Genomic DNA, 27972 nt, shown 5'->3' on the forward strand with positions numbered 1-27972 from the left:
TACAAACCGCAGGGGCCCTCTGCGGACAGGGTCGCCGTGCTATGGAGAGCCCCCACGGCCCGTACTTCCCAGGTACGTGAAGGGGAACACGCCCGCAAGGTAAGTATGAGTTGTTGGAACGTTTGGGTAGGGGATTTATAGGATGTGGCTGGTGCACGGACCACGAGCCTTTGTTTGGCGCAAGCCTGCCAGCTCTGGCCTTACCCTGTGCTGTGTCTCGCCGTTGTTCAAGTTTACCTTGTGCTATCTGGCTTATTTGAAGGCTCAACTGTTCGGGTGGATGTCTTCGTATCGTCTGGATTGACTAGCTTGGACAGTCCCGAATTGAATGTCACTGAACTAGTCTCCTTTTCAACGCAAAAAAGACGCGCCCGTCCGTAGAGGGAACACCGACGATTGGGAGTTACGCTGCGCTGTCCTCGAAGGCTATCAGTGTCTTTCAAGTTACAGCGTACTTTACGACATAAGTGCTGTGCCCGCCTCGGTGTCGGGTCGTAAGAATGGCGAGCATCCGGGTATCGAGAGCATCTTCCCTTGCTTGAAGTGCGATTTATGCCACTATGCCCACCATTCATTCCGAGCTTGAACGAGTTACAAGGTCGGTGTCTTCTGCTTGGCATTGGTATCTTAATAGATAGCAGCAGAGGTGCGCTTATTTGACCCTGTTAGTGTACCTGATGATAATGCTCGTACACTCCCGGTATCTGCAACCCGTCAGAATCTAGCCAGGGCGCTGATATCTGCGCTTGTCTTCATCCCAAGCACCATCTCGCTCACCACCAGTCCAGTCCCCAGACTCAAACTAATCCCCCACGGCCCATGCCCGCTAGCAACATACACCCTCCCCTTCACGCCGCCCAAATCCCCTTCCGGGACTCGTGCGACGAGAGGCACCCCCGTGCGCGTCACGGGGCGATGACACAGGCCCTCCCGTATCACCTCCAGCTCGTCCCCGCACAACCACCGCCCGACCTCCCGCAGCGTCTCCGTGCTCTTCTCGTCCGTCTTCACGTCCGTCGCGAGCTCCGGCACATCGAGGTGCGCGTCGTTCAGCCCGCCGAGCCAGATGTGCCCGCCGACCCGGCTGAAGATCTCGGGCGAGAACCCCCCGGGGTGCGTCGTGAACACCGCGTGGCACACGCCCCCGCCCTCTGCCTCGTCGGCCCCTGTCCAGTGCGGGGACTTGAATACGAGCGAGTGCCCCGCGAGCGAGGAGATGTGCGGCGCGCGCGGGGCGGCGGGGAAGAGCGTGCGGTAGACGAGCGTTGTCCACGCGCCCGCGGAAATGACGAGGGCGTCGCAGGGGATCTCGGACGTAGTGCCGGTGTCGGAGTATGTGACCTGGATGCCCGAGAGGGAAGAGTCGGTCGTGAGGACTTTGGTGGCCTTGGCGGGGTGGTGCAGCCGCACGCAGCGGGACTTGCATTGCTCGAGCAGCCACTCGCATAGCCGGAGCGGGTCCCTGTAGCGTCGGATCAGTATCTCAAGCAGTACGACTGTAAGCATAGGACGCACACTATGCCTGTAGTATCGCTGTCCGACAGCTTCCGCAGCGCCCCTGTATTCGTCAACCACTTCGGGCGGACATCCCCATCCCTCGTCTCCGCGACCACGCTCGCGCGGCTCGCGCCCGCCAACAGCCAGTCCTCTCCCTTCTCCGTACCCTTCGTGCTGTCCAGCGAATAGCTCACGCTCGGGCCCCACCCCCACTTCTCCTTCCCATTATGCTCCTCCGCTAATTTCTTGTGCAGATCGAAGGAAAGGGCGCCGAGTGCAGACGAGGCCGCGGGGAACCAGTCGCGCGCGAGGAAGCCCGCTGCCTTGCCCGAGGCGCTTGCGAAGAGCGCCGGGGACGACTCGACGAGGTGGATGGTTTCGGAGGGCGACTGGGATGAGAGGTAGTACGCCGTCGAGAGGCCGATGATGCCTGCTCCGAGGATGACTGTTGTAGGCATTTTGGGATGTATACTATTATATTGTACGCCATTGGTCGCTGTTGAGTGTCCGTTATAAAGGGGAGATGACGAGCGCCGTTTCGATCGATAAATGTCCGACGGGCTCCCGCCCCAAACTGCCCTGACGCTGGGCAATCGAACATCCGGCAAATCTTATCTTACTTATGCTGAGTATAGATCTGTGTACATTGACATAGTACTGATGGGAAGCGCAAGCAAAACCAATATTCAGTACCTACGTACCCTCGTAAACCAGTATTATCAGAGTTAAGATTTGAAACAAAGTCCCGAGAGTTCGTCAAGTCATAACGTTCGTGACTGCTGCGTAGATCTAGCACTTGCACATCCTCAACTGCTCCCTCGAGTTCCGTGCGGCCTACCGTTTAATGGAATGACTCGAATGACGAATCCTTCGGACTATCGAACGGCGACTCGTGCACCTGCCCAGGCGCAACAACGTTCGCCAGGGCCGCCACAGACCCCACCGAGTTGCTCCTGAGACTGCTCAGCCTCCTCTCGCTCGTGCTTGACGTATCCGACCCTTGTGCCCCGCCCACCTTCGTGCCCCTCCTCGCGGGCGGCGGCGGCGGCGGCGGGCGTTTACCAGGCGTCGGCGAGGGGTCGGACCTAACCCGGTTGTTCATGACAGGTGCGAGGAGCGAGGACTTCTTCAAACTCGAAGACGTCGTGTTGTTCGTATGCGAGTCGTCCGTATTCGGCCCCCCGGGCATGAGCTTCGCCTCCTCGTCCCCGTCGCCCACGCTGCTCTGTATGCTCTCCACATCAAACGCGCCGTACACAGGCGTCCGCGCGGACATGACCGGCTGACGACTATACAGCGCCTCCTGCCCGCCGTCGCTGCTCTCGTACCCATCCGAGCCCTTCGGCGTGCCGTAGTGCTCCTTGGAAGACGACAACGAGGAACTGGACGACGTCGTGCCCGCACGCCCAGGCCGCGGGGGCACGGGCGGGGTGGCTAGGGGTTCGGTGTATGTCGTCGGGAAGAGGCCTGTGCGCCCACGCAGCTCGCCCATCCACCACCCCTCGAGCACCTCCGCTTGCACGGTGATCACGTCCCCCGCGCGGAAGCTCAGCTCGTCTGCGGAGGACGCGGTGAAGTCGTACAGCGCCTTCATCATCTTCCGCCCGCCGGGCTGCGGCGCCGAGACCGATTTCCCCATCGCCACCGCCTCTTTCTTGCTCTTGCTCTTCTTGCTTGCGCTCTTCGATGAAAATCGCGATGACCGCGAGACCTCGCTGCGCGCGCCGTCGCTCTCGTCCTCGTCGGACTGCGTGCCGTCCGTCTCCTTGAGCGTCGCGAACTTGTCCTTGTCCTTCTTGCTCCGGCCCGTGATCGACCCGACGGCGCTGCTCGCCCAGCCAGCCATGCTCAGCCGTTTGGAATGGCCTTTCTCTCTTTCCTTCTCCTTCTCCTTGTCCTCCTTGTCAGTGGCGACTTCGCTATCAGCCCTCTTCCGCGAGGCGCGCGAGGGGGTACGAGACGGCACCTTGCTCGCGTCGGACTTGCGCCGTGCGAAGGACTGGCGATTCGGCCCGGGCGTCTGCGCGTCGTCTTCCTCTTCCTCCTCGGAGGAGGGCGAGGGCGGTCGCGAGGAGCGCGACGCGGAGGACTTGTGCGAGCGGATTGAGCCGCGCCGGTCATGTGGCGAGGGCGAGGGCGCCTTTGAGCGAAGTGTGCCTGCTTTGCTCCGAATTATACTTGGGCTGGACGCCCCGGGGGAGGGGGGTTGGTCAGACGGACGGCAGGGGAGGAGATGAGACGTACACTTCGACCCAGTTGGCTTTCGTGTCTTTTAGCACTTCTAGGTACTGCTCTACAAAGTTCATCTCGTGCTCTAGGAAGCTCGTGAGATCCCGGATCTGGGACGTCTCGTTCTCCTGAATGGCAAACATGATCGCGCGGACATCTTCGAACGTCTCCTCGCTGATAGTACGGTGATGTAAGGTTGTATACTCAGTGCGACCTGGACGGATAACTTACTATCGCGACTTGGCTTTGGCGAGCTCGTCCTCAGCTTCCGCTTTCTCCTTCTCCTTGTCCTTCTTGGAAGTTTTGAGTTTCTCCATTCTGTTGATAGCAGCATCGTAACTAAGCCTACCCTCACACACGCGGTTAGCAGAAGCCAAGACATCAAGGATGGACGGAATCCGCCACCCACCTTCGACTCTCCAACTTCTTCCTCAGAGCCTGGTAATCCTTAATCTCGTCTTCGTATCTCTGCATAGCGGTAAGGAACGTATCCTGGAACGTCAACGCGAGCGCCTCTTGCAGCGTCGCGACTTTACAATGCGCCCGGCCGAACTTGACCAGCGCGGAGCCTTCGTATAAGCATGAGTCACGATAGACAAGGCAGCGATGCGATACGGACCGACCTAGCACAGAATCCTCGCCCAGCTCCTCGCCATGCGTGATCATGACCACGCCGAGCGCGTCCACGGGGAGGAACTTCCCCGGCTCCTCGACGGCTTCGCATTCTCTCTTCTTGGACAGGGCGTGGTGGTATGATTGCGAGGCGATGTGCAACCTGAGATGTACGAGAGTCGTATAGGTAAGAGGCAGGATCAGAAGGCCAGACAAGTACGAACGTACCTGTGTATCCCCTCTTTCCTCAAGTCGATGTCTTCCTCGAGCTCCCTGAACTCCTCGGTGACGACTGTCCTCTCCCGGGACGAGATGACTTCCCCAGCCCACTAAGTATACGTGTGCGCATATTCAAATTCATGAGCGACTCGCAGTTCCTTCCTCAATCAACGGATCACGCTCATACATACCTGTCTCAACTTCCCCAGCTGCAAGCCCGTATGTCCTCGTCAGCAGTCTCATCGTAAACCTCGAATTTGTACACACAGACCTGCTTGCTCGCCATGGCAGTCGTAGAAGAAAGAGCGGTGGACGATGGAAAGGAGTAACCAGGGGTTGATTACAGCGTTATAACTTTTTTTTTTTTTTTTTTTTTTTTTTTTTTTTGAATCTCTTGTTTATTGTCCGGAGGGAGGTGCCCTAAGCTGGACATTACATGTGTGTGGTAGATAGCTCGCAATAAACAGTCTGAATATCAAACAAACAAGCACTTGCCCGAGTAGTTCGGGCAGCGCGGGAGTCCTGTGTTTTTGCGGAGAAGCGAAAAACGGCGGTGGCGGCATGGTGAGCGAATAAACGAATATGTTGAGGTTACGGAGCATCCTCGGCTGGGTGCATCAAAACCCCTGTGGGGAAAAAGCTACCAGCCTAGCCCGTAGTGCCCCGTTAGGCTCTCGTCACCCCCAGAGAAGTGTAAAACCCTATAGTTGACCTGGTTTTGACGACCCTGAGCATCCCACATATAGATTTGAGGAGATTAAGTTGGTTTGTAGAGTAGTGGAGGCGTGATGATGTTGTCGAGGGGGGAGTCTTGCAGACGGGGCTCGTGGACAGTTGGCTATCCTGACACCTAGCAGCCTAGCTGTTACCTGACCCGTCGCGGGGGAAGAGTACTTCACCGTATATGTTCTTGAAGCGCTTCGTGTGATGGACATATTTGAGTGTCTCGCGGACGCGGTCACAGAGGAGGGTCGACAGGTCGTTAGCTGTTCGTCCGAGAGTCCGTCGAAGGGCGTGGCGCGGTCGCTCGTACGCATTACATTCGAGCAGGTAATGTTGGACTGTTTCGGCGATGCCTGGACAATGAGGGCAGTCGGGGGATTCAGCTTTGCGGATGCGATGAAGGTACCCATTGAGCGGGATGTGGCCGGTACGAAGCTGCATAATGATGCTCGTCTGAGGCCTTGTAAGTGTCTTCGCGAGCTTTCGGAAGGACCCCGATAGCAATTTCTTGTCGAGGCTGGCAAACTTCGCATATCGTGGCGATTTGGACCACTCCGCCTCCCATAGTGATTTGAGCTTCGCTTGATGTTCCTGCTTCAGAGCCGATTTGCTGAAAGGGAGAGGTTTGCGACGTAGTACCTGTGGCAGTCGGTTAGTAGGGCTGCTGTTACCTGTCGCTGCGTCCTTGGCTTGACGATCGGCATATTCGTTCCCTTCCACGTCGGAGTGGCCGGGCGTCCAGCGGATGGTAAGTCGGAGGTGCTTGTGGGCGTTGAGGAGACGCCGGGCAGTAGAACGGATGAGCTTGATGATGTAGTTGCCTGCTCGCGGTTTGGGATTCTGGAGGGCTTGTATAACGGGTTGGTTGTCGAGGCTGATCTGGACATGCTTTACCCTCCTAAGCGTCTTCTCCAGTCTGAGCAGCTCGAGGCCTAGGAGGACGCCTACTCCTTCCCCGCCAAACACGATCTGTTGCTTGTCGGTTCCTAAATGATATCGGAGCGAGGACGGAGCCCTGTCCGAGCGAATCAGTACAGCGGAGGCACCTATCTGTCCCTCATATCCGGATCCATCGGTATATACACGCAGTGGCTCGCCGGTGCATTCTTCTTCCTCCCGTAGTGCTTGCTTTTTGTCTTGAGCAATGGAAGTCGTGAACACGGGTTTCCAGTTTGGCTGCGGCCCGACGGTGTCGATCTTCTCCATGCGGTCCGGTCGGATGTCGAAGATGTGGAATAGGTGATGGAGGGCGGAGCGATGTCATTTGACATATCGGCGTGAGGTCCGTCTGATGTGAGGGGCGAGAGGGTGCGTGGTTGGTAGGGTTGCTAGTCGCAAGGCTTCCCTGTAGCATTCGAGGTCGAGGAGATGGTGTACCGGGAGGAGTCCTGCATGGGCATCTAAGACGTCAGTGGCGGTGCTGCGCAAACCCCCTGTTATGCTCGTAGCCGCTGCGCGCTGGACTGTCGCGATGCGCTTTGTAGCTTCCACCGACCCCTTACGTGCTTTGCTCCCAACTCGGTGGTGAACCGGGGTGTACCATACCGCCGCACCATACAGTGTCTGTCGTACGCTGACACCTTGGTATAGATGTGTTACACCCGCTAATGGTAGCCCGTAGTTTGTTTTCGCGAGTCGGCGCAGCTGGAACGTGTAGGCGATACCCTTCCCGACGGCGTAGTCCTTTTGGGCCTTCCACCGGAGCTCTTGGTCGAGGATGAGGCCGAGGAACTTGTGGGTGACGCGTGGCTTGATGACGATGCCGCGGAGCTCGAGTGGTGGTCTGGGGGTGGGTTTGGTCTTCCGTCGTGCTAGGGGGTCGGTCTCTGGTACCCGTGCTCGCGAAAAGTGAATAAGGCCGAATTTGCTGACTTCGAACTTGGAGTGGTGCGCTGCAGCCCAATCAAAGCCGCCGCCTGGTCGCTCCATCATGTCTTTGAGCTTAGCGTTCGTCTCCTGGAAGTTCCGACCAATGGCTATGAGCGCGGTGTCGTCAGCGAATGCTACCGCATCTTCAGTGCGGTCCTGTGGAATGTCAAGTAACGGAGCATTATAAAACTGGAAAACAATCATGGACAGGGGATCACCCTGTCCGAGCCCATTAATGATGTACGTCCAAAAGGATTCGTAGTCGTCGAATTTGAGTTTCGTGCGCCGGTCGGTGAGCATGCGGTCGACGAACTGGACGTATTCTTCCGGGATGCCACGCATACGCATGTTGTGTAGCAATCGTTCTGCCACGACGTTGGGGAAAGCACCTTCGATGTCCAGAAATAGGACGGAGGCAACCTTACCAACTCGCCATGCATCTTTGATGCGCTGTGTAACTAGGAAGAGCGAGTCAGTAGTGGTGCGTCCCGGACGTCCGCCAAAGTGCTTCAATGGCAGGGCACCATAGCGTTCGCTGATATAGGCTATGTCCTCAGTGACTACTTTGGTTAGTAACTTCCCTACCGTCGAGTAGAGGGCGATGGGGCGGTAGGACTTCGGTTGCGAGTAATCAGCCCGGCCGGGTTTCCTCAGCACAACGGTGTGCCATTCTCGCCACACCGAGTAGTAGGTCTTGAGGTCAAAGACAGCACTGAACAGATAGTATAGGTAGTCGAGGAGAATGTCGGCGCATCTCACGAGGACAATATTCTTGATACCATCAGGCCCGGGTGCCTTGTGGTGCGCGAGGGACGAGATGGCCCGCTTGATGCGAGCCCGAGTAATAGGACGGTACCGGGAGACAGGCGGTGGATACTGGACGTCGGGTTCAGCCAGAGTGCGAGCTGGTGGTGTCGGGAAGAAGCAGTTCGCCAGGCGCGCACTTTTGTCGTCGTTAGTAGATGCTTCGTCGATGACCTGACCATCGAGGTCCCGGGTTTTGAGGCTGGGTATACGTGTTCGTCCACCATCGGTAGCCGGTCCCGATATGAAGTTCTTGGCCTTCCAAACCTCTTGGCCCTCAAGCTCCCCGATCCATTCCCGCCAGCGGCCAGTCCGTTGGCTTTGGATAGCTTTGCAGAAATCCTGGTCCGCCCGTCGGGCCGCTTCGTGGCTCGGGTGGTCGTCCACGTATCGGAACCTGTAGGCTTCATCAGCCAGCTTCCGCTTTACCTTACGTTTGGCGGCGAGTTCCGGAGTCCACCATCGCTTCATGTAGGGGCTAGGCTTGAGGAGCGGGACTACCCTCTCTATGGTGTTAGCCAGAGCCGTGTGGAGACCGTCAGCCTTCGCCTGAAAGTCTTCGATCGTGCGTATGCGGCAAGCGGGACCTAGGGTGGTTAGTTGAGACTGCAGTTCCGCTCGAAACTTCTTCCAGTCTACATTATGGAAGTTCCGTCGTTGCTCAGGTGTGTGCGTCGTGACCGTGAATTCAAGGACCGTGAGTATCGGATAATGGTCGGTACCTGCAGGAGTTAGTGACCGGTTAGCCTTACACGAGATCAAGTTCTCTTGAAGATCCGAGGCCAGGAAGACGTTGTCGGGCCGGTATTCCCCCTTCCAGCATTTGTGCTTGAGGGTCGCTATGCCTGTGGGGAGGGCCATGAAAAGGTCGAAATCTGCTACATAGTCGATCAGGACTTGAGCACGTTGTAATGCTGACGTGGTGAAGCATCGCGAGTTGGCCTGAAGTTCCCATGCCGGGTGCTTGCGGTTGAAGTCTCCAGCCCACATCAATTGACCGGCATGGTTGGGGCAGAGTCGTTGGAGGTCGTGATGGCAGTATCGGGCAAGGAGATGTAGCGTGTCGTCATTGTCATCAGCATTGTAGATGTTGAAGATCGTGAGGGTGCCGATGGCGCCACTGAGGTGGAGTACCGTAACATCCGGGTGAGGGAAATCGAGTTGCCGCCAGTCGTTTGTACTGAGCCTAGAATTGACGAGGATAACGCTTCGGGTGTGCTGTGGGCTAGAACCATGGTTAGTAGGGTATACAACCCGCCAGTTGTGGGAGGCGCGGGTGTTGTTGAGGAAGTCAAGGTACGGTTCCTGGATGAGGATGAGGTCCCAGTCGAGGTGTAGCCGCGGGTGGTTGATGAGGTCGAGGTTCGCATTCATGGATTTGTTGAGGTTCTCTTGCCAGATTCGAAGGTGTCGGCGGTTTTGGTGGGTCGTATCGTTCATGGGTTCAGTGCCGAGCTGTGTGAGTCTGCTCTAGTGCGCTGCTCTCCGGAAGAGAGGAAGTCGTCCAGGCGCGATTGGCGCGTGGGACGAGAAGCGGGGCGACGAGTTTGCAAACTTGGCGCAGGTGGCTCGGGATCAGGTGGGGGGCGTTGGGTGGAGGTTGAGGGGTTTCGCCGATGTATTCTAGTGTGTATTAGCTCCTCAATGGGGACATCAATCCTTCCTGTCATGAATGGCGCGGGCGGCGGGGGCGGTTGGAAGCTTGGGAACGCGACCTGTGTCCACAGCTCGTCAGTAACGTAGAACGGCATCGCGTTCTCGGGTCGGTGAGCATTGAGACGTTCGTATGCCCTCTGGAAAACTGGGCAACCGCGGTGAGAGGTGGGGTGGTCTTTGGACTGGCAGTTCACGCAGAAGGTGGCATCGGTCATGCAGGCGGAAGTTCGATGGGCATCTCCGCACGTTCCGCAGGTGTCGTTAGTAGTTCGGCACGTTCTGGCGATATGACCGTAGCGCTGGCACTTCAAGCAGCGTAGCGGCTCGACCATCTCCCGCTGGACCGGGACGCGTTTGTGACAGATGATAAGGCCATCGCGGATTGCCTTGTTGGCGTTTTCGGGTGTCGTGAGATGGATCAGGGCATGTGCGACAAGCTGATGGGGGTGTCTCCTGTCGATTGGCTTCACCCAGCGGGCCTTAGCGATGGTGCCTACATCTAGTCGGTTTGTTTCTTCTATCTCTCGGAGGTCGCGCGGCGCATCGGGGTCGAAGGTGATGGGTACGAATTTTGCGAGGATGGCGTACAGTCGGTCTTTGACTTGGGAGCTGGGGTGGAAGCGGGCTGCAAAGGCACCTTTGTTCTTTCGAATCAAGTCAGCACCTGCCCGGGTAGTTACCTCGAATACCACCCCTCCATTGGGTAGTATCCGCGCACTCTCGAATTCGCATGTATCCGTTGAGTCCGGCCAGAGTTCTTTGGCGATGGCGGTCGCCTTGATAACGAGATCCCGTGGTCGTGCTGTCCTGAGTTCCTCTCGTGCACCTTCGTCCTGGATGTCGATGAGTACTTGACGGGCGCGTATCTCGACTTGAGCTTTGATGGCGGGATTGATGGTGGAGCGCGCGTTCGCGCTAGGGGCTCTTGCTGGTCCGGTGAGTGCATCACGATACAAGGGGCCGCTCTGGGTGGAGGTGGGAGCGGCGGCCTGGAGCTGGTTGTCGAGTCGTTGTTCAATGGTGCGGAAGGTGTTAGCGGCGTGGTCCGCGACCTGTTCGATGCGCGTGGTGGCCGCCTGTTCGACCACCTTGATACGTTCTTCGTATTCTTGCTTCCACGTCTCGGCGATGCTCTGTTTGTCGATGTCCTGTAAAATGTAAGCTACTGCTTTCATTACCTCTTTCGCTATAGTCATTGTCTGATTAGTGGCATTGAGAAGAACCGGTGCGAGGTCCGCCGGCGTGTAATTATCGGACGGTTGGATTAGTGATTTTTCGGTAAGATACGATGTCGCAGATGTTCGATCAAAAATAGGTCCCGGGAGTGGGTTCGACGAGGTCCGACCCAGATTACGTGCCGGTGGCAGTGAGGTATTCGCACGGGTGCCACGTCTGTCGTTGCTGGCGGGTTGGCCAGGCGGTGTGCCCGACATACGTTACCTCTGGAATCAGTAAGGTGTATAGGGACGTAGTGTAGCCTGAGGAAGTTTAAGAGAGAAAAGCCAGTAGAGTCGCCTAGTACTCGAGAGGGTATTAGCCAGAAACTACTCTAAATGACCGTCGAACACTGGGACCCCGAAAGGGTGCCACTTGGTAAGGAGTCAAGAAGAGTACAGCGTTATAACTTATGGGCCGATTGCTGTTACTATTAGGGACCGGCATCCACCGTGACAGCCAAGATCCATCGGGAAGCCTTTGGAATACCGCTCGACGGCGGTTTCTATACAAGCAGTCGATGGAGGAACGTCAACAGGTAGCATAGTACAGGCTGACGCCTAGCGACGATGTATCTCAGGCGGGGGAAACGAGGGGACAGTACAATTCTCAGGAGGAAGGCGCGGCAGCTTTACGGTGCCCGCATCCTGAACGGCGGAAGCACAACACATAGTACACAGACAAGATATATAACAGCTCCTGCAAAAGAATCAGACAGCCGAAGGTCACTGCATGACGCCGATCCTGGACGCCAACCGCATCCCCTCTTGCACCGCGACCGCCTCCTCGACCCACGGCAGGCGGAAGAACTCGCTCCGCTTGAGCTCCTCCTGCCGCACGGTCGCGCCCTCGCTCGGGCCGCTGCCCAGCACGCTCTCGAGGTCGCGCGACTGCGACGCGAGCCACGTCTGGACGAACTCCGCCGGGTCCTTCGCGAACGAGCGCAGGAAGGTCCGCTTGATGTGCGAGTTGTGCAGGGACTGGACGTGCAGCGCAATCTAGAGTAGAGTCGGAGAAATTAGTGTTGGGTATAGATAACGGGCGTGGTAGGGTGCCGCTCGCCTCTTCGTCGAGCTTCGTCAGCTCCCGGCTGCTCTCCGATGTCATGTTCACCACGACGTTGCTCATCCGCGCTTTGAGGTTCACATCGTCCATCTTGACCTCTACGTCGTACGCGCTCGGCCTTTCGGGCGGCTGTATCGACGGGTTTATGGTATAGTGCAGGATGATGGGGTCCGGCGGCATGAGGAATTTGTCGACAGCCTCGGGCAGCTTCAGAAACTCGATCACATCCACGCGGAACGCCTGCACGGATTCCGTGGGTCAATAACGAGGATAAGGGCGGCAGAAGCGCACGACGCACCTGCCGGAGGTACTCATCCAGCTCGATCATCTTCCTGTCTATCTTACCCTGCAGATTCTTGATTTTGATGTAATTCCACAAAGCCTGGATGACTCCGAGTCGCGTATCCTCTTTGATACCCAGCACGTTGCCTACATGCCCTGCCGTCATTGGCATGCACCTTCGGCTGGCAACGGAAAGACTCACCTAGTTCTGGCGCTACCTTGAACTGTTCTGGTTGGTGCTCCAGGTACATTAATATTCGTAACTTGACGGGCTTGTCGCCTGTCCGTCGTATCGTGAACCCGTCCAATGCTTCTTGGTTCGGTCTCCGCAGCCACTGACATACCCATCAGCATCCGCCCCAATCATACGAAACTCTGGGAGCACGAACTTCAACGATGTTACCGTCAGGGTAAAGCGCAGGGTCGCGGTCCATTTCGACGATCATCTGCTTGATGAAGGTGGAGAACTTCCGGGGCGGAGCTTTGTCCTTCGACCGCTGGTGAGGAACCTACCGACGGGGTGCGTCCATAAGAGAAACAGAACGATCATGCAGAGCTAGCGCACCTCGAGCAGACGCCCCTCAATCTTCAACTGCCATGCCGGAATACCGTCCCCCGTCTCGAAATTCACATCCTCCCCCACCCCCTCGGTCTTCTGCCACTCCTGCCCGGAGACTGTATGGCTCAGAAAAAGCCTCAGCGTTCTCGTCGCCTACCCAAGTCCCAGTCAGCCGGCGAGTACAATCACTATACGTGGTCATGGGCGCACCGTGACAGGCCTGCCCAGCGCGTCCTGCACCTCGACCTTCTTCCGCGTCATCGTCCAGTCGAGTCGCTTCTCCATATCCAGCAGTTCCTGGTACATCTTTGAGTCAACCGTGAACTCTTCGTCCTCAAGTATGACGTTGGGTAATGTCTTGTCCAAGAGCTTGCGCTTCCTTGTCAATGGTAAGTATAAGGGCCAGTTCAGTCCATTCGCTGAATGAATCGCAATAAGCATACATACTTAATAGCCCGCGGTGCTTCCATTGAAGTCATTCTGCGCGTAGAGAACGAAGAATACAATGTGGAGAGCTATCTGGGTGGTGGACTCTGGGTAGACTTCAAGCTTAGTGCTTGTACGTGACTGGCTCTGCGTCACGCGTCGGTCACGCTGTGTTACAGGTTACTTATGACCAATTGCAATTGCGCGACTTGGAACCGTCCGACCGCGAATCGTCGTGTCTGCGGTCGTCGACAGTGAAGTTGAAAGGATGAAAATCAATAATCTCTGTTTGACGCAGTGAGAGAATTCGTCATCCTCTATTGTCGGACTTATCGTTTTGCGCTGAGTTAGACCCTAGCCTGGACTTGCCACGATGTAAAGCCACGATATAAAGCTGTAAGGCCGTGCGAGCACGGCAGAGCCCGCTACCGTAGAGATACTTAGAATTAACAGCAACCTAAGCATTTGTGCTTCACTCATTTCCGGATATTTTGTCTGCCCGGATGCCCAGGATGGTGGTAAGTACTCTATTCATGAGTATTATCCGTGACCCCGTTTAAAGCCTCTGCAGTCCTAGCTCAGGCTTGCTTTTCCCTGGAGACGGCAACAGTGCAGTGTTTCCGCCACCTTGGCTGTAAAAAGAAAATGCTCACGCGCTGTCCGACAAAGACCCCGTTGCTATTAATTCAGGGAGAAATCCCTATTGGTTCAAGCAAAATGCCGATCACGCCATTGGCCATAAGAATGTGATTACACCCACGTCTTCGGGCTGAAAACCGGTCAGACTTAGACGCGAGAGGAGAATTCTGGCGTATATTCGACGAAGTACAGCTAAATAGATACAGTAACTGAGACAATATGACGTAGACCTAAAGCGGAATTAATCGACATAATGAAATCATATGTTTCGGAAAATGTCTGTGGAATAACTACAGCCATTTGCAGATCGATGGGCCCACTTTTTGAGAATCATTTACAGTCGGACCATGTCGGACAAGCAATTTCAAGTCCCCGAGAGACAGAAATCAGACCATCTGGACTTCTCTACCTTCTTCCGACGTCCCTGGCACCCACTCCGACCCACTCCGACTATACGTGGTTTTCTGAATTGATGGTCTATCTATCTGCAAGCGGCTGTAAGGAAGAGTGTTCAGGAAATAACATACGGCTAAACATACGAAATAGGAAATAGGCAAACGCGTGCAAACCGATGTACTATCATTTTGGGGGTTCTGTCAAAGTCAGATTTTTGACAGAACTCCGAAATCTCAGCAAATATGTAACGGGTGACTTAGCAGATTGGTACATAGGTGAATTGTAACCCGTAGAGAACGCCTGTGAAGTCAGAACTGTCATATCTTCTACCATTGTTGAATGGGAGGACGAATACTGTCCAAACAGCCCAGTGTAATCATGAGAAACAGGCCTGATGTATTAGATCTCTGGGCCTACAGTCTTCCGGCAAATATCGGCTCACTGGGGAACACTGTATTATGTATAGCTAAACATGGTTCACTCACCCGATTGGTGTTAAAGCAATTCCAACTGCTCCTATCGTATTCCCGCTACCGTAGGTAGTGGGTCTTGGACCCCCCGGCCGTTCGCAGGTTTCCTGCGATCGTTTCAAGATCTACGCGATCTATTTGACACTATTTGGCTCTTAACCGTATATGGCGGACGGCAGGACCGGCACACGGCTTTGGACCAATCAAAGATGGGGTCCTCAAAGGACCCCGATTGTAGAACCACGTGGCATCTCTCTTTCCATCTTTAGCCAAAGTGGCGGATGCTGGTCAAGGGACTCAAGAGAACAGACATGACCTAGCTTGGGGCATTGGAGATGCGGTCTCCAGGTGAAAGCAGCATACTTCAATGTCAGCTGTTTTACATAAATGACTTGTATACTCAGAACCTGAGGGAGGAGTGAGTGGACATAGGTGGACATCTCTTCAAATCGTTGAGGTGAATGCTCAGTCGGAAATCATGGCTGGAACACAACTGCTTTCGCAAAATAAATATATTAGTATATGATGCTGCTCAGGATGTCAAGTTTTCAGCTTGCTACCAAATCTTATCTATGTCTACGGTAGCGGGCTCTGCCGCTCGCACGGCCCTACCGCCTTATGTTTGACAGAAGTGCAAGGGTCCTGGGTGTGACAAATGCGTGACGAAATTGGCGCGGATTCCTTACTGTGACTCGCGTGTGACGCTTTGACAGAACTACCTGCGACTGTGGGTCCGTCACCGGCATCTCTCTCTATTATTTTTTGCCCAGTCAATTGAGGTGGTTATTTGCGCAGATGGTACTTAGGAGGGTCTATTATGATGCCTGACTGAAAGTAAAATGATTGTCCAAGGAGCGGGCCTGCGGCAGGCTGTTTTCCGAGATCTTGACAGAACCCCCAAAATGATAGTATCCACAAGAAGTAGCAGCCATGTCATGGCAACACGTGCTCCCTCAGATCTTGAAACGATCGCAGGAAACCTGCGAACGTCCGGGGGGTCTAAGCTTAAGACCCACTACCTACGGTAGCGGGAATAGGAAAGTTCACATGGCACCCGCTTGCTCGACTACTACATCCCCGTGATATACGTGTTCATCAGGTACAATCTGCTCCAGAGAGGAAACTACGGATACGACTTCCTCGTCTGCGCGTCAGAATACGGACATGAGACATGCTTGAGGTACTGTATGATGAGACCTACGTTACGTGTATAACCGTTGTGTCGTATAGCTTGAGCTCCGCGATCACATAGGGATATAATCCGGAGTCACTGAAATCGACGGTAGTATTCAGCGCCAACTCAAACCAAGGAATATGGATGATGCTTACGCCCAACTTCGGAAACATCCGGATCGGATGTGTCCAGTGGTCTAGCTGCCACACTGGTGGCAAGCAGTATGACTGCTAACAGCATGACAGTGTTTCGGACAGCTGCCAGGGCTCGCATTGAAGCTCAGCGCAATCGGAACTCGGATGGAGAATACGGTGAGCGCCGGTACCCGTACCTTGAGGTTTTATACTGTAGATGACTTTCTATATTTCTCGCCAGCATGGATACAAAATCAATCTCACGTATGTGCTCCATCAGAAGCTCAAAGAAGTATTACTGAGGACCATCCATGGGTATATTGGCTCACGCAGGTGTCAATCGATGATCGCCTGTTGAGCTGTCGAAGAAGATTCTGGATGAGCATTTTGTGCAACAAGCTTGTACGAGTCACATCTTGCTAAGTGCCTGCCATCGCACTCTGCTACTCACTCAGTAAGTCATATTCAATGCATTTTCTTTGAGACTGCTATGTATCGCCACACGGTACGAAGCCTGTCTTCCATTCCTTCACCGACTTAACGGTGGTTCTGATTATCCGCTGCGCAAGCAGACTCCTTAAATGATCCTATCCGAATGCCCCCAACCCCTGTCAGATGCTATCAGATTACTGTGATACCGTAAATATCGCTTTCTTCAAACGAGTGAGCAAGTCCATTAGCGAGGCCGCTGCTGTACCTGTAGATCTATTTACAGATGTTGCTTGGAACATTCGAGATTTGTCGGTACTGCCATAAGCTGTGAGTAGTAAGGCTCAAAGCACCTCACACGACGTACATGTCTGGCAGCGGGCGTCCCAAGGGTGTCAGGTCGAATCAGAAGTTCACACAAGAGCTGTCATGAAGGGTGCAGTACGAGTTCCGGGCCATAGCAATTTCGGTGAACACTCCTTGTTCTGCAAATGTTGGCTGAAATAGTGTCAGTTTCATTAGCTGCTTCTTTGAAATCCCAGTGCTCGAAATTCGCATGAAATCCTGATTTCTGGCTATTCAAGGCGTTGATCGACAGCCCCCCCGCTTGCTGGCGGCCCGAAGCTATAATTGACAAAGCCACCGGCGTGTCCTTATGGGTGATCCACAGGTCCTATATGAGAGCTGTGTCAGCCGGTAGCTCTGTTATCAAGAATCGATATCCAACCCGCAAGTGGCGATCGACGATACCAGATCATGGGAGATTCCGTAGGTGACCTCCTTGATGTATCAATTAGCTGAAATGATGAGTCTCAGATATACTTACACGAAGAGACAGCAGAATAGCACATTGTTTGGTTTCCCACCTCTTAGGTGACCGCCTGGACTCGAAGCTCGGAATGTTTTCAGTCCGCCGAATTGGCGGGACATTCTTCAGGGACCGCGGTAAGCCGAGGTATCCAGGAACGAGAGATGACAGTCTCTTGAACGAAGTTAGACCCTGACGTTGTCATCATAGGAGGCTCTGCTGTCCGTCGTGAGAGCAGGTTCTCCCGCCGTTCTGGACGGAAGCCCCGGACATGGGTCTTCATGCTCGCCCAGTGACATCTGATATCTTGCCATGATTCAAATATCCAGGGTCATCGTGGATTTGCGATAACGTACCGGCCCACCCCTTTCCTGAAGCACTATGTCGACTCCCCCCATTAACTCTCCAGATAACCGTCCCCCCGGCGAGCCGAACATACTGTTACTATGGGAGAAGTGTTACTTGGACGGGGCCGTGGTCACAGGATTCGTCTACGGTAAATAGCTGCTGCATATGCCTAGACTTCTGCTCATTCTTGCAATGTGTCTATGTTCAGGTATACACTTCACGCTGTTTGTGATGTGCTTCCGCCTTCTCTCGAAGCAAGTGCGGCATGATCGGTCTAAGTGGCCGTTTCTGCTGTACATCACGGTTATGTTCATCCTCGGGACGCTCTACTTTGCATCGGCTACGCGCACTAATGAAATGGAATTCATCGAGAATCGAAACTACCCAGGAGGTCCCGTTGCGTGGGCTTCAGCAGCGTTTTCAATACCCATTAACTTGCTGGGTGTCATTGTTTATGTGCTTGCTAATTGGCTTGCGGATGGTTTGATGGTCAGTACCTCAGTTACATTTTAGTGGTTTGTCTCGACCGTCATTGAGAAATTGTATCTTAGCTCTGGCGGTGCACGGTCGTCTGGTCCGGCCGATTCATATGGTTTATCATGTCGGTTCCGTTCCTTGTCTACTTGACCTCGATCGGTGAGTCGACTGGCCGTAGATCTGCACGTGTCCTCAGTATTGTGTACCAGCCATGGGCATACTCTTGATGTTTGACGAATCACGCCCCGGTGCAAGCATTTGGCAAGCGTCTAGCGTGAACATCGTTCTGGCATACTATTCCACGTCACTGGCTCTGAATATATTCCTCACCATCCTGATTCTGGTCCGTTTACTGCTTCATCGGAGAGCGGTCATCAATGCGCTCGGAAGATCCCATTCAGCTCAATACACCTCCACAGCGGCGATGCTGGTGGAATCTGCTGCGCTCTACGCCATATGTTCAATCCTCTTCCTGGTACCATATGTGGTGAATCACCCCTTGCAAGGCATTTTCATGCAAGTTCTCAGTCAAGTACAGGTACAAACTGAGTTCACTCCATTATGAATTCAATGACCCACCATTCGCATGGATTTATCACCCTTTTCCCATAGATTATAGCACCATTACTCATCATCTATCGCGTTGCCACCGGTCGTGCTTGGTCTCGCAAAACAACGGCGACACCCCCGCCGCTTGTCTTTGCCTCAAACCCAAAAGGTGCTATCCAAGCAACTTTCAGCACTAACACGACGACGGACTATCCAATGAAAACATTCAATCCCGAACGCTCGGACGTCACGGGGAGTACGGTCGTATTCAAAGGAGAACAGATCGAACCTTAGGGGTGCTAGTGATTCCACAATATGTAGGATGATATCTGACAGTCTATGGTGTCCTGACTGTAGGGTGGCGATAACTACCCTTCCTTACAGTTATGTATGTTTGAGGGTGTCTAACGGGATGATGCCAAAACTACATCCATGTTACAATGAACAATGATCACTGTATCTTGTGCTATACTATATGTAGAATCATGGGCGGTACTCTAGCCTCCTGTAGCTCTTCAGCAGTGCCTCCGCCCAACTCAGCCTGAGTGCTGGTGAAATCGTCTCTGTGCCCTCCAATTTTGCTCCGCCTCCTCGTATATCCTTGCCCAATCATTGCAAACTGCATCGTGCGGTTGGCTCGTGACTGAGCCTCTCGTGCGGTGAACAGATTCCAAGCCCATGTTGGGATGACAAAGGACCATCTGTCGAAGGTAGTTCATGCAGTGACGGATGAGAGGCGAGGGTTTCTCCGGCGGTGGATCAGCAATGTACTCTCGTCGATAGATGTCGAGACAGCGAAGTTGGTGGAAAAGGGTAACAGTGTATGGCTCAGTCCGACCATCTCCGTTGATGTAAACCAGGTGTCCACCAGATGGTAGAAGGCTCGCAAATTCATCGTCGCAGCCAGGTCCATCGAGGGGATAATGGACTGTGTCTGATGTACGAAGTATGACAGGGCCCCCTGCCTGGACGTTCCATGAGGAGGGATTGTAATTTTCTGCACGCGAGTCGACAACGATATGAACTCAGCTTTACTAGTGTAAGTGCATTATAACTCACTATTCTGAGATCCAAAGAACTTGAAGGAGAGGATGGCCATGAGTGTACCGGCAAGCATAATCATCGCGACGATACAGACTCGGTTCCTCGGTGGGGGCGTTATCCTGACCTGAGACATCATACTATGCCAGGATAGCTGGCATCCGTTCAGGCATATAATGTGGGATATATGCAGTCTCACGATATTCTGCATGCTCCGCGGCTATAAGATTATCTAGTCAAGGAGATCAACTGAAGACTTGTAGGCACGGAGCTGACATGGGTCTGTTTCGATCACTGGCAGAACACTGCAGCCTGGCAATGGAGTCTCGCTAACACACTACATCAGAACGATCCCCAGGGCCCGCAGAACACAGTCTTTATATATGTATACCTCCTTGTCAGCCAACCTGTGACTCTGGTGGGAGCCGCGGACAGCACTGATGAACGCCACGGTGACAGTTTGACAAGAATGTTAGCACTGCGTGTTGACTCCACGGACACTGTACAGTGCACAGGCTGAGCGTGTCCGGGTAATCAAAATTTCTGTAGCGCTCAGCATCTGAGCATATGGTCGTTCGGGAACTCTCGGAACTAGGAACTTACTCGGGCGCGCGCGTTCTGAGTTCAGATGTACGATCAAAATTATCAAATGTAAAGCCGCGCATGCTCTATTTTCCACCGTGGCGACTTCAACCACCAGATTTTAAATCAATTTCGTTCATTCTCTATCTCTGCACGCAGCGGATGATGTGTACCAGGACCCCTGAAAATACCGATGGAGGTTAGATACCAATTCCGTAAAAAAGTGAGGTCTGGAGGCCGTATGTTAGATACGGTTGCGGTAAAATGTGGCGAAGCGCCCGTAAGGCCGGATACTTCAGTCCCGGTAGAATTGAGGCTCGATATCCAAGGTCAGATACCATTGTGGTATATACCCGGCTTCTCCCGGCACTCAATCACTCGCTTGTGCAGCCACAATTTGCCCCAATAAATATTTGAGCTGAGATTGCACTCTTTTGGCAACATTGGGCCTATATATTGCATATTATAGCGAATAATGCCTTATTTTGATCAAATATGGCCACGAAAAACCCTTGTAACCGGATCAAAATTCGGAGGTTGGATATCTGGGTCCCGGTAAATCTCGAGCCACATGGCTAGGTTGGTATCGCGTCCCGGTAAAAACAGCCAAATTAGGTGAAATTCGGTCCCGGTAAAAATGAAGGAAATCAGGTTCTCTGGTATCTAACCTCCATTAGTACTTTCAGGGGTCCTTGTGTACCCTGAATGACATTCTGTCATGAATCCACATGCCTCCAAAGTCCCAGCTCGAACCTAGAACAGCGAGAGTACTTACCACAACGGCAATATTTTATCACCGGGGTGTACCTTGACGGTGCGACCACACTCAATGAAAGTTGTCAGTTTGACTCATATCTCGGAGTATCTTCCCGCAAGGTCAGATTTAGACGGCATTGTAATCACTGTTTAAGTATCAGTCAATTCCACAGCAATGGGAATCTTTGCAGCCGTTTGCAGATTGATGCGCCCACTTTTCAAAATCATTTACAGTCGGACCACGTCGGACAAGCAATTTTAAGTCCCTGAGAGACGGAAATCAGACCATCAGGACTTCCCTACCTTCTTCCGACGTCCCTGGGACGCACTCCGACCCACTCCGACTATACGCGATTTTCTGGATTGGTGGTCCATCGATCTGCAAACGGCTGTGAAAATCACTCGATGGCTTGGACACTGACAGTGATAAACGTTTGTCCGTCGTATCAGTCATAAGCCACCGTGACGATCTCCCCGGACATAGGTAATTGAAGTGGGAACATGAGCAGGACTCATCAGCACGTAACGGTCCGATAGGCCCCTATAATTGGCCTGCTCTCAGGATGTGCAGGACCGTGGATGATCCAATTACAGCTCATTGATATCTCGGAATGACTTGTGCCTCATCCCAAAGGCGGGCGTACGGGAGGTGGGATGAATCTGTATCAGCTATAGGTCCGTAACTTCTGCTAGTGACCGCCGCTTCTGTCCTTCACTGGAGTATCAAAGTCAGCTCGCTCGTCTATAACCCTCCGTACAGGTTACCTCTAGCTATGCTCCCTCACGTGTCCCTCCTTCTACCGATAGCTGCAATCCTATGTGTGGCTAATTGTTGTCTCTTGCTGTGGAACGCAAGTAGTTTGTTCCGCAGGTTAACTGTGTCATACAGTGCGACTTCATATGTGCCCTCCGATTGCATGATAATTGACTTTGGCGTTTCGTGTAAAGGTTACATTGGTGCTGATTATCCAGCCATATTACCGATTCACTCTCTCCCACCTGCCGAGCTCGCTCTCCAAGAGACCGTGCACTTCCCGCTTGCGGGGCCCGGCGCTGACGAGGACTGGGCAACAATCGTTAACAATCCAGAAGGATTTGGTTGGGTGCGGCTGGGCCCCGATGACCGACTGTTTGCCCTTGTCATGTTCCATCAACTTCACTGTCTCCGCCAAATGCAGCGTGCCATCGCCGACAGAAACCATCCCTTGGCGAATCCGCACCACATTCGCCACTGCATAAATTATCTTCGACAGTCATTCCTGTGCAAGGCTGACTTTTCCCTAGAAAGTGGTGACTTTATGGCACGTAACTACTCGGAGGGACAGATGGGAGATACAATGGCATGCGAGGACTGGAGTGTTCTGTATGATTACCTCGAGTCGAACTACGAAGACTGGAAGAGGAGGAAGATGGTTATCCCATAGTTACGTAGCTCGCTAACCCGTGCACATCGGTCTTCATCATTCTACCGGTAATAGTGAACAAGTGCATTCCATATCAAACACTCATTGACTGCTGCAGATATATTGCTGGTTGTTGAACATTCTATGAGAAGAGTGCCTCTAGTATAATATTTGAAACGCACCCGAAGTAGATGTCCCTTTATCTTGCCACCACTCCATATAACACGACTCATCTTCAGCGACAATCTCGAAGGAATGAAGTGAATCTTGTACGCAGTCAAAACGGTACACAGATGGCGGGTCCACCTGCGGATCAAATGCTGCAACCTGGCTGATTCGCGTGGGCTTGTTACGCCACCACAACCTCTTGGGATCCAGAGGTTCAGGTGCATCCAGTCTCCAAACACTGATGCAACCCGGCTCCGGCTTACTGGAGTTCGCGAAGGACTCGGATAGACGCATGGATGATTCAGGCCCTAAGGTCTGATCGGCTGCCACCTGCACCATCAACTCACATCGTTCCATCCCATAGTCCAGGATACGGAACTGTGCAATGGTGGAGACCTGTCGATATAATCCATCCCGTGTTATACAGGTAGGAACCACACATATGATGGTGCACCTGCTTACTGTCGCGGTCAGGAGCACGCGGCGGTCGTCCGGGGAGATAGAGCCCCGAGACGTTTTCCACCTGAGAGGGTCATCGGAATAAACGTAGTTTGGATTGGAGGCGTCGACTTGTGTGAGGAGTGCCGGATAATTAGCAAATGGAGTATATGTGACCTGTCCCCGCTCGACTTTATCCAGGCCGATAAATTGATTCGGCCTCCGAATAGTCTTCAGGGTGTGGGGAGTCCCGAACTTTGGCTCAACAGCATGAAGACGCATGTTTATACCCGTAGCGGCGATATTGGCAACCGTACACAAGGCACATGCGACCACCAGCCATACCAAGTTTCTGGATAATGCAGATTCTACAAAGCTAGATTCAGTATTTACATACCAGCTTCTTACTTCTCAGCACTCACTCTCTTGTTCTAACTCCAGAGGAACCAGGCGCTCCGGAAATGAAGAGTCCGCTTCCTCCTCGCTAGGCAGACGTCTATAATTTTGCATGTGAGCGATGTCGCAGGTTGGACAATCGGGGAGGATGCCGGCAAGCTCTAATGCCCCTCACTTAATAGCCACGACCATGACAGCACTATCCACGAACACTAAAGAGAAACCTGACACCTTCCAGATCGAAGATCACTGTTAGCAGGAGGAATCCGAGACCAGCTACTTTGAGATGAGGCCAACTTTAGCTCGGCTGATTCATTCATCATATTTTCCCGAGCTAGGCACTGATACATGCAATATGAGCCCCAAAAGCGAAAATTTCGTATCCACAGTACCAACGCTGCATTAAGCCTGAGAACCTTCATGCTTGAGGAGATTTGATGAGAATAAATTCATGATACCCGGGGACTCCAGGTGGACCCTGCACATATTCTGATCCGACCAGTTCGTAGCCAAACTGGCGGTACATTTGTACCTGGATCATCAAAGATATCATTAGCACAGCGTCAAATAAGAAGATCGTGACTTACATGCTCTTCGGACTCTGTCTCAACGCAGACCCGGAGATGTTGTTCCGCCGCCTATCTGATAGTCAGAACTTACGCGTCGACTCATACAATTATCCCACAAACCTTAGCCTCGCCAATTTGCATGAGAGTCTTACCGATGCCCTGTCTTTGGAATTCAGGCAGCACTGTCCAGGAGACGACATTCCAGTTATTCTTCTTGAAGTTAACACCCTCAGGGTCATCTGGAGATGCATAGAATCGCTTTGATATGTTGCCGTATGCCGGCATCAGCTGGAAAGTGTCATTATCGAGAGGACACCCTCAATGACGAAGACGTACCGTCTCCAGCCACCATTTGTGGATGCCTGGATCAACGCGTTCGAGCTGTGCAAAGAAATCCGCGAATCCTTGACTTGTTTGTGCATCACTGAGAGTACAAATGATTAGCTGCAAATGACGATAGAGGGCTTAGTGCTTACTCTGCGAGGAAGTCTGAGCCAGGTGGGTACCAGCATGCCGTTCCAACTACTCTCCCGTCGTCTGTTGTTGCAATCCACATTTCGCCTCCTACGATGGTGGCACGCACTACAGCTCTGTGCATCTGAACTCGCAGATCATCTCTCCCGCCCACCATGGCACGAGCTACAGGATCTGGAACCCACCTAAGTCAGAGCGGATGTGTTGTCATAAGGAGGAAATTACCCTCTGCAAAGGCGGCGACTAGCACCTCCGTTGCGTCCTCAACTCTGTGATCTACAAGAAAGAATACGTTAGCTACTGTTCGCGTGTTGCTATGAACAGGAGGCCATACCAGCGAGGTCAGTGATGCGTTCGGTTCTCGTGCGATTTTTTACCATGGGATTTGCGAGTATGTTCACGAAGGAGAAATGCGAGGTCGCGATGAGCACGGGCGTTTGGGAGAGGACACGAGACGCGTCCCTCAAAGTGCTACTCAGCGGGAGCACCTGATGGACCATCCTGTGCTAAAGGAAGGCAGCAGCTTCTCATCAGAGTCTGATACACTCGTAGAGAAAACAACTTACAATGAATATCACTGAGAATGTTCGCTGCACCGCCCTTAACAAATGATGGGAACTTGCGTAAACTGAGGCCCACCGCGGAGTTTCCTTCAGGAAGCAAATACTCTCATCAGTAACATGAAGGACATATGGCACTGTCGATCCACGCCGCCAGTGTCGTCGATATCTCATACAGTTAGATAGCAAAGATAGGACGTGCGCCACCACGGTTGTCGCGGTCGGGTAGGACGTGATGCAGCACAGCCGAATCGCCTGCGTGGCCCAGGGGCACCTTCAGATGGAGGGATTCAGGATATGGGTACAAAAGAGCGACAGTACTAGTCACGATACGACATGTCAAAATAACTCCTGTCATGGAATCTGCGAGTGCTTTATAATAATACATCATGTCCCATTATTACCAAGTTCGCGCCGACGATCAGTGTTCAAGCCAAGCGTCAGAGTGTCCCTCAACATGACACGTGGTGGAGACGATGTGTCTATGTAAAAGTTTGAGCGGCGTCGTCCGAGTCGTCTACCCAAGTACGGAGTCCGCACGGTGCAACATCGAGAGTAGTATATTGACATACCGGCGAGAGGGCGCAGGCCTGAGACTTCCGAGCACATCTGGAACGTCAAGTCTAGCCGCTTCTCCGGGTCCTGAATCAACGGTGTAGTCTTCGTCCTCGAGTATGACATCTGGGGATGTCTTGACTCCTTGGTAAATCAGAAGGCCCTGCCAGTGTTCGGTGGTGCGGAAAGACGGCGACCCATCATACGTACTTCCATGAAGGTCTTCCAGACTAAAGCAAGGATCACTTAGGACAATATGCAGTGGGCAAGGGTTCGAAGCTTGAAGCTGCACGCTCTGTAAGTAGCCTTGCTTCAGCTTCAAGTTCGAATTCAAGCAGCTCGTGCGTCACGCGTCTGTCACACTCCAGTCTACTCTAGCCTATCACAGCGCGCAGCTCTCGCTGGTGGCACTGGACCAGCGGATCCTACTGCCAGTGAGTCATATTTGCATGTTCTCGTCGATATCGCGAGGCTCGATGCTGCTTTTCAGTCACAGCGGGAGAATTTTCTGACACGATCGCGAGGCCGCGGCTTGCCACGACGTACGGCGACAACATAATACACACATATCTCCTATGACAGACTTCCCGTCGTCCATTGCATCTCGGGGATCTTTCTATCTATCTACCAGGCATGTCTTGCACCAGCGAGAACTCGGTCGGACCTTGTCCTTCCTCCATCTGCGCATCTGCAATGTATATTGAAATGAGTTGGGCTCGTGAGGCTTCTGATATACGACTTACATGCCCGCAGGTTATCCCCCACATACGCGTGTACTCTCCGATTACATAGCGATACAGTCCGGAGACACTACAAACAATCGACGGCGGTCAGCACTGGCTCGACGAAGGAGATAGATGGACGACGAGGCTTACTCCCATAGTCCGGGCCCTCTGGATCGCACGCCGCCTCAGTGCCCGCTGTCGGTCTCGCTACTGCGCTGGTGGCAAGCAGGACGGCTGCGAAGAGTATGAGGGTGGTTCGGGCGGCGGCTGGGGCTTGCATTGTATCGGAACTTGGATGGGAGCGCATGCGGTAGGGGCTTTATATTGTAAGTGACTTTCAACATCTCTAGCCGATCGCGACGGAAGATCAAAATGGGTACTGTGCATGTATTCTATCAGAACTTCAGGAAGATCGTGGCGAGACTATCTATCGGTACGTCTGTGTGCACGGGGATAAATCAGTGGCCTGTTGGACTGTGGAACGCGACTCTGGCCTGGGAGGATTATCCTGCCCTGAGGGTTCGTGTGAGACCATCTCGAGACCTTTGCCATCGCATCTCGCTGTTACCCATCAAGTAAGTCGAGTCCGATGCCTTGTCCCTGACATCGTGTAAATGTGACAGAAATGCGATCGCTTTCCATCAAAGAAAACGCCGGTGAACACCCACGGATGATCTTTCACTCCCGAGTCTGGCGGGAGTCAAGTTAAGTTGTGTTCGATTGCAATTGCCAATCGAGCATCGACTCTCCCGACTTCAGATTGCACACGTCCTGGGGTGCCTTGTGCCTCGACCCGGAGCGAGGTCTGCTGATACTCCTGGTCCTTACGCTTGTGTGAAAGGGCGGCGGATCTAATACTACCATTTGCGTGCAATCGCAGATATCCTGAATATCTTAATCCCATCTTCTGCCTAGGTGTACCAGACAGCCTGAGCTTACCTCACGTCTGGGATTTCAACTGGCTTGAGACAGGAGTGATGTACAAGCTCCCATTTACCTTCATCCCCTATATTATTACAGTCGACTCTGTCTTAACCCATACCTGTCATAACCCATAACCTGTAATAACCCATAGGTTTCTGGCTTCCACCAACATGGTAGATAGTAAAAACCCATAAGTCTGCCGTATCCCATAACCCATAGCTTTTTGGAGGGTCATAACCCATAAAACAACCTATATTAGGAAGGTACAGGTCTCCTTCCCACGAGAATCTGGACCATCTGGACCGTTATTTTTTGGTTCTCGTGGTATTCCAGAAGATAACCCATACCAGACTCAAGATTCCGTATCTGAACGTTGTCATAAACGACGTCCGGCCTATACCGGATAGGCTGTCTGTCACGCTTACTAGGTAGTCACACAATGTCACACGTTCTGGTAACCCATAGTCTGCAGAAACCCATAACTTTTGGGTTCCACGACCCGTTATGGGTTAAGACAGAGTCGACTGTATTGGTGCACGATTGGGAACCTTTACTGCCTCACAACATATATACGCCGAACAGTCCTCTATTCCAATTTCTGATCGTGCGGCGCCTGGGCGGACGTTCCCCATTGCAGTACATGGTACTGTACCAACATCCATAGGCAGTTGCTAACAAATGGGATGTACTACAACACTTCCCGTCGGGCCCTGCATTCTTGTCAGTGGCAGACCGGCGGCTATATGTATAATAGTCCCGAAATTCCCACGATTACCAACGGCCCTAGGCCTGCACGCAGAC

The 27972-nt window shown here is 53.1% G+C and overlaps 13 protein-coding genes across 13 annotated transcripts in view; 2 read left to right on the plus strand and 11 right to left on the minus strand.

Annotated features, from left to right (window-relative positions):
* GLOTRDRAFT_115945 (FAD dependent oxidoreductase) overlaps nucleotides 1-2020 on the minus strand; it is a gene marked incomplete at its 3' end in the record, with an annotated part of 2808 nt that extends 788 nt beyond the window's left edge. Inside the window, exons 1-2 of the mRNA XM_007867530.1 lie at nucleotides 1516-2020; nucleotides 841-1462 (exon numbers count right to left, since the gene is read on the minus strand). Of these exons, the coding sequence (XP_007865721.1) occupies nucleotides 841-1462; nucleotides 1516-1955 (1062 nt within the window). The 5' untranslated portion in view covers nucleotides 1956-2020. The remainder of the gene's footprint in view (nucleotides 1-840; nucleotides 1463-1515) is intronic.
* Nucleotides 2021-2097: 77 nt separating this feature from the next.
* Nucleotides 2098-4843, minus strand: GLOTRDRAFT_138497 (BAR-domain-containing protein; the record flags this gene model as incomplete). The annotated part of the gene is made up of 8 exons (XM_007867531.1): nucleotides 2098-3680; nucleotides 3742-3900; nucleotides 3958-4071; nucleotides 4136-4295; nucleotides 4350-4501; nucleotides 4567-4667; nucleotides 4749-4766; nucleotides 4829-4843. 8 exons carry the CDS (start codon nucleotides 4841-4843, stop codon nucleotides 2339-2341), a joined length of 2061 nt encoding a protein of 686 aa, XP_007865722.1. The 3' UTR covers nucleotides 2098-2338.
* An 896-nt stretch (nucleotides 4844-5739) lies between these two features.
* Nucleotides 5740-6039, minus strand: GLOTRDRAFT_26170 (uncharacterized protein; the record flags this gene model as incomplete). The annotated part of the gene is made up of 1 exon (XM_007867304.1): nucleotides 5740-6039. A coding segment is annotated over one exon (300 nt), but the record flags the coding sequence as incomplete, so codon positions are not given.
* A 600-nt stretch (nucleotides 6040-6639) lies between these two features.
* On the minus strand, nucleotides 6640-7059 carry GLOTRDRAFT_9576 (uncharacterized protein; the record flags this gene model as incomplete). Its single annotated transcript, XM_007867281.1, has 1 exon — nucleotides 6640-7059. A coding segment is annotated over one exon (420 nt), but the record flags the coding sequence as incomplete, so codon positions are not given.
* A 1926-nt stretch (nucleotides 7060-8985) lies between these two features.
* GLOTRDRAFT_17648 (uncharacterized protein) lies at nucleotides 8986-9339 on the minus strand (the record flags this gene model as incomplete). The annotated part of the gene is made up of 1 exon (XM_007867293.1): nucleotides 8986-9339. A coding segment is annotated over one exon (354 nt), but the record flags the coding sequence as incomplete, so codon positions are not given.
* A 650-nt stretch (nucleotides 9340-9989) lies between these two features.
* GLOTRDRAFT_41112 (uncharacterized protein) lies at nucleotides 9990-10784 on the minus strand (the record flags this gene model as incomplete). Its single annotated transcript, XM_007867339.1, has 1 exon — nucleotides 9990-10784. A coding segment is annotated over one exon (795 nt), but the record flags the coding sequence as incomplete, so codon positions are not given.
* A 706-nt stretch (nucleotides 10785-11490) lies between these two features.
* GLOTRDRAFT_138501 (uncharacterized protein) lies at nucleotides 11491-13267 on the minus strand. Its single transcript, XM_007867532.1, has 8 exons — nucleotides 13178-13267; nucleotides 12941-13109; nucleotides 12737-12883; nucleotides 12561-12680; nucleotides 12374-12506; nucleotides 12188-12318; nucleotides 11887-12129; nucleotides 11491-11822 (listed from the first exon to the last, which is right to left on the minus strand). The coding sequence occupies exons 1-8, from the start codon at nucleotides 13207-13209 to the stop codon at nucleotides 11550-11552; spliced, it is 1248 nt and encodes a 415-aa protein (XP_007865723.1). The 5' UTR covers nucleotides 13210-13267; the 3' UTR covers nucleotides 11491-11549.
* A 4584-nt stretch (nucleotides 13268-17851) lies between these two features.
* GLOTRDRAFT_10171 (uncharacterized protein) lies at nucleotides 17852-18712 on the plus strand (the record flags this gene model as incomplete). Its single annotated transcript, XM_007867283.1, has 4 exons — nucleotides 17852-18043; nucleotides 18106-18190; nucleotides 18241-18569; nucleotides 18644-18712. Coding segments are annotated over 4 exons (675 nt in total), but the record flags the coding sequence as incomplete, so codon positions are not given.
* Nucleotides 18713-19116: 404 nt separating this feature from the next.
* GLOTRDRAFT_40767 (uncharacterized protein) lies at nucleotides 19117-19566 on the minus strand (the record flags this gene model as incomplete). The annotated part of the gene is made up of 1 exon (XM_007867316.1): nucleotides 19117-19566. A coding segment is annotated over one exon (450 nt), but the record flags the coding sequence as incomplete, so codon positions are not given.
* A 2310-nt stretch (nucleotides 19567-21876) lies between these two features.
* Nucleotides 21877-22362, plus strand: GLOTRDRAFT_15761 (uncharacterized protein; the record flags this gene model as incomplete). The annotated part of the gene is made up of 1 exon (XM_007867291.1): nucleotides 21877-22362. A coding segment is annotated over one exon (486 nt), but the record flags the coding sequence as incomplete, so codon positions are not given.
* A 64-nt stretch (nucleotides 22363-22426) lies between these two features.
* Nucleotides 22427-23497, minus strand: GLOTRDRAFT_115949 (uncharacterized protein). The gene is made up of 4 exons (XM_007867533.1): nucleotides 23391-23497; nucleotides 22993-23336; nucleotides 22545-22926; nucleotides 22427-22488 (listed from the first exon to the last, which is right to left on the minus strand). The coding sequence occupies exons 1-4, from the start codon at nucleotides 23476-23478 to the stop codon at nucleotides 22457-22459; spliced, it is 846 nt and encodes a 281-aa protein (XP_007865724.1). The 5' UTR covers nucleotides 23479-23497; the 3' UTR covers nucleotides 22427-22456.
* A 754-nt stretch (nucleotides 23498-24251) lies between these two features.
* GLOTRDRAFT_40769 (uncharacterized protein) lies at nucleotides 24252-24594 on the minus strand (the record flags this gene model as incomplete). Its single annotated transcript, XM_007867317.1, has 2 exons — nucleotides 24252-24357; nucleotides 24410-24594. Coding segments are annotated over 2 exons (291 nt in total), but the record flags the coding sequence as incomplete, so codon positions are not given.
* A 1399-nt stretch (nucleotides 24595-25993) lies between these two features.
* On the minus strand, nucleotides 25994-26540 carry GLOTRDRAFT_110978 (uncharacterized protein). The gene is made up of 3 exons (XM_007867534.1): nucleotides 26398-26540; nucleotides 26266-26332; nucleotides 25994-26210 (listed from the first exon to the last, which is right to left on the minus strand). Exons 1-2 carry the CDS (start codon nucleotides 26525-26527, stop codon nucleotides 26307-26309), a joined length of 156 nt encoding a protein of 51 aa, XP_007865725.1. The 5' UTR covers nucleotides 26528-26540; the 3' UTR covers nucleotides 25994-26210; nucleotides 26266-26306.
* Nucleotides 26541-27972: the final 1432 nt, after the last annotated feature.

The sequence above is a fragment of the Gloeophyllum trabeum genome (assembly GCF_000344685.1).
Source record: "Gloeophyllum trabeum ATCC 11539 unplaced genomic scaffold GLOTRscaffold_00006, whole genome shotgun sequence".
NCBI classification, from domain to species: Eukaryota; Fungi; Basidiomycota; class Agaricomycetes; order Gloeophyllales; family Gloeophyllaceae; genus Gloeophyllum; species Gloeophyllum trabeum.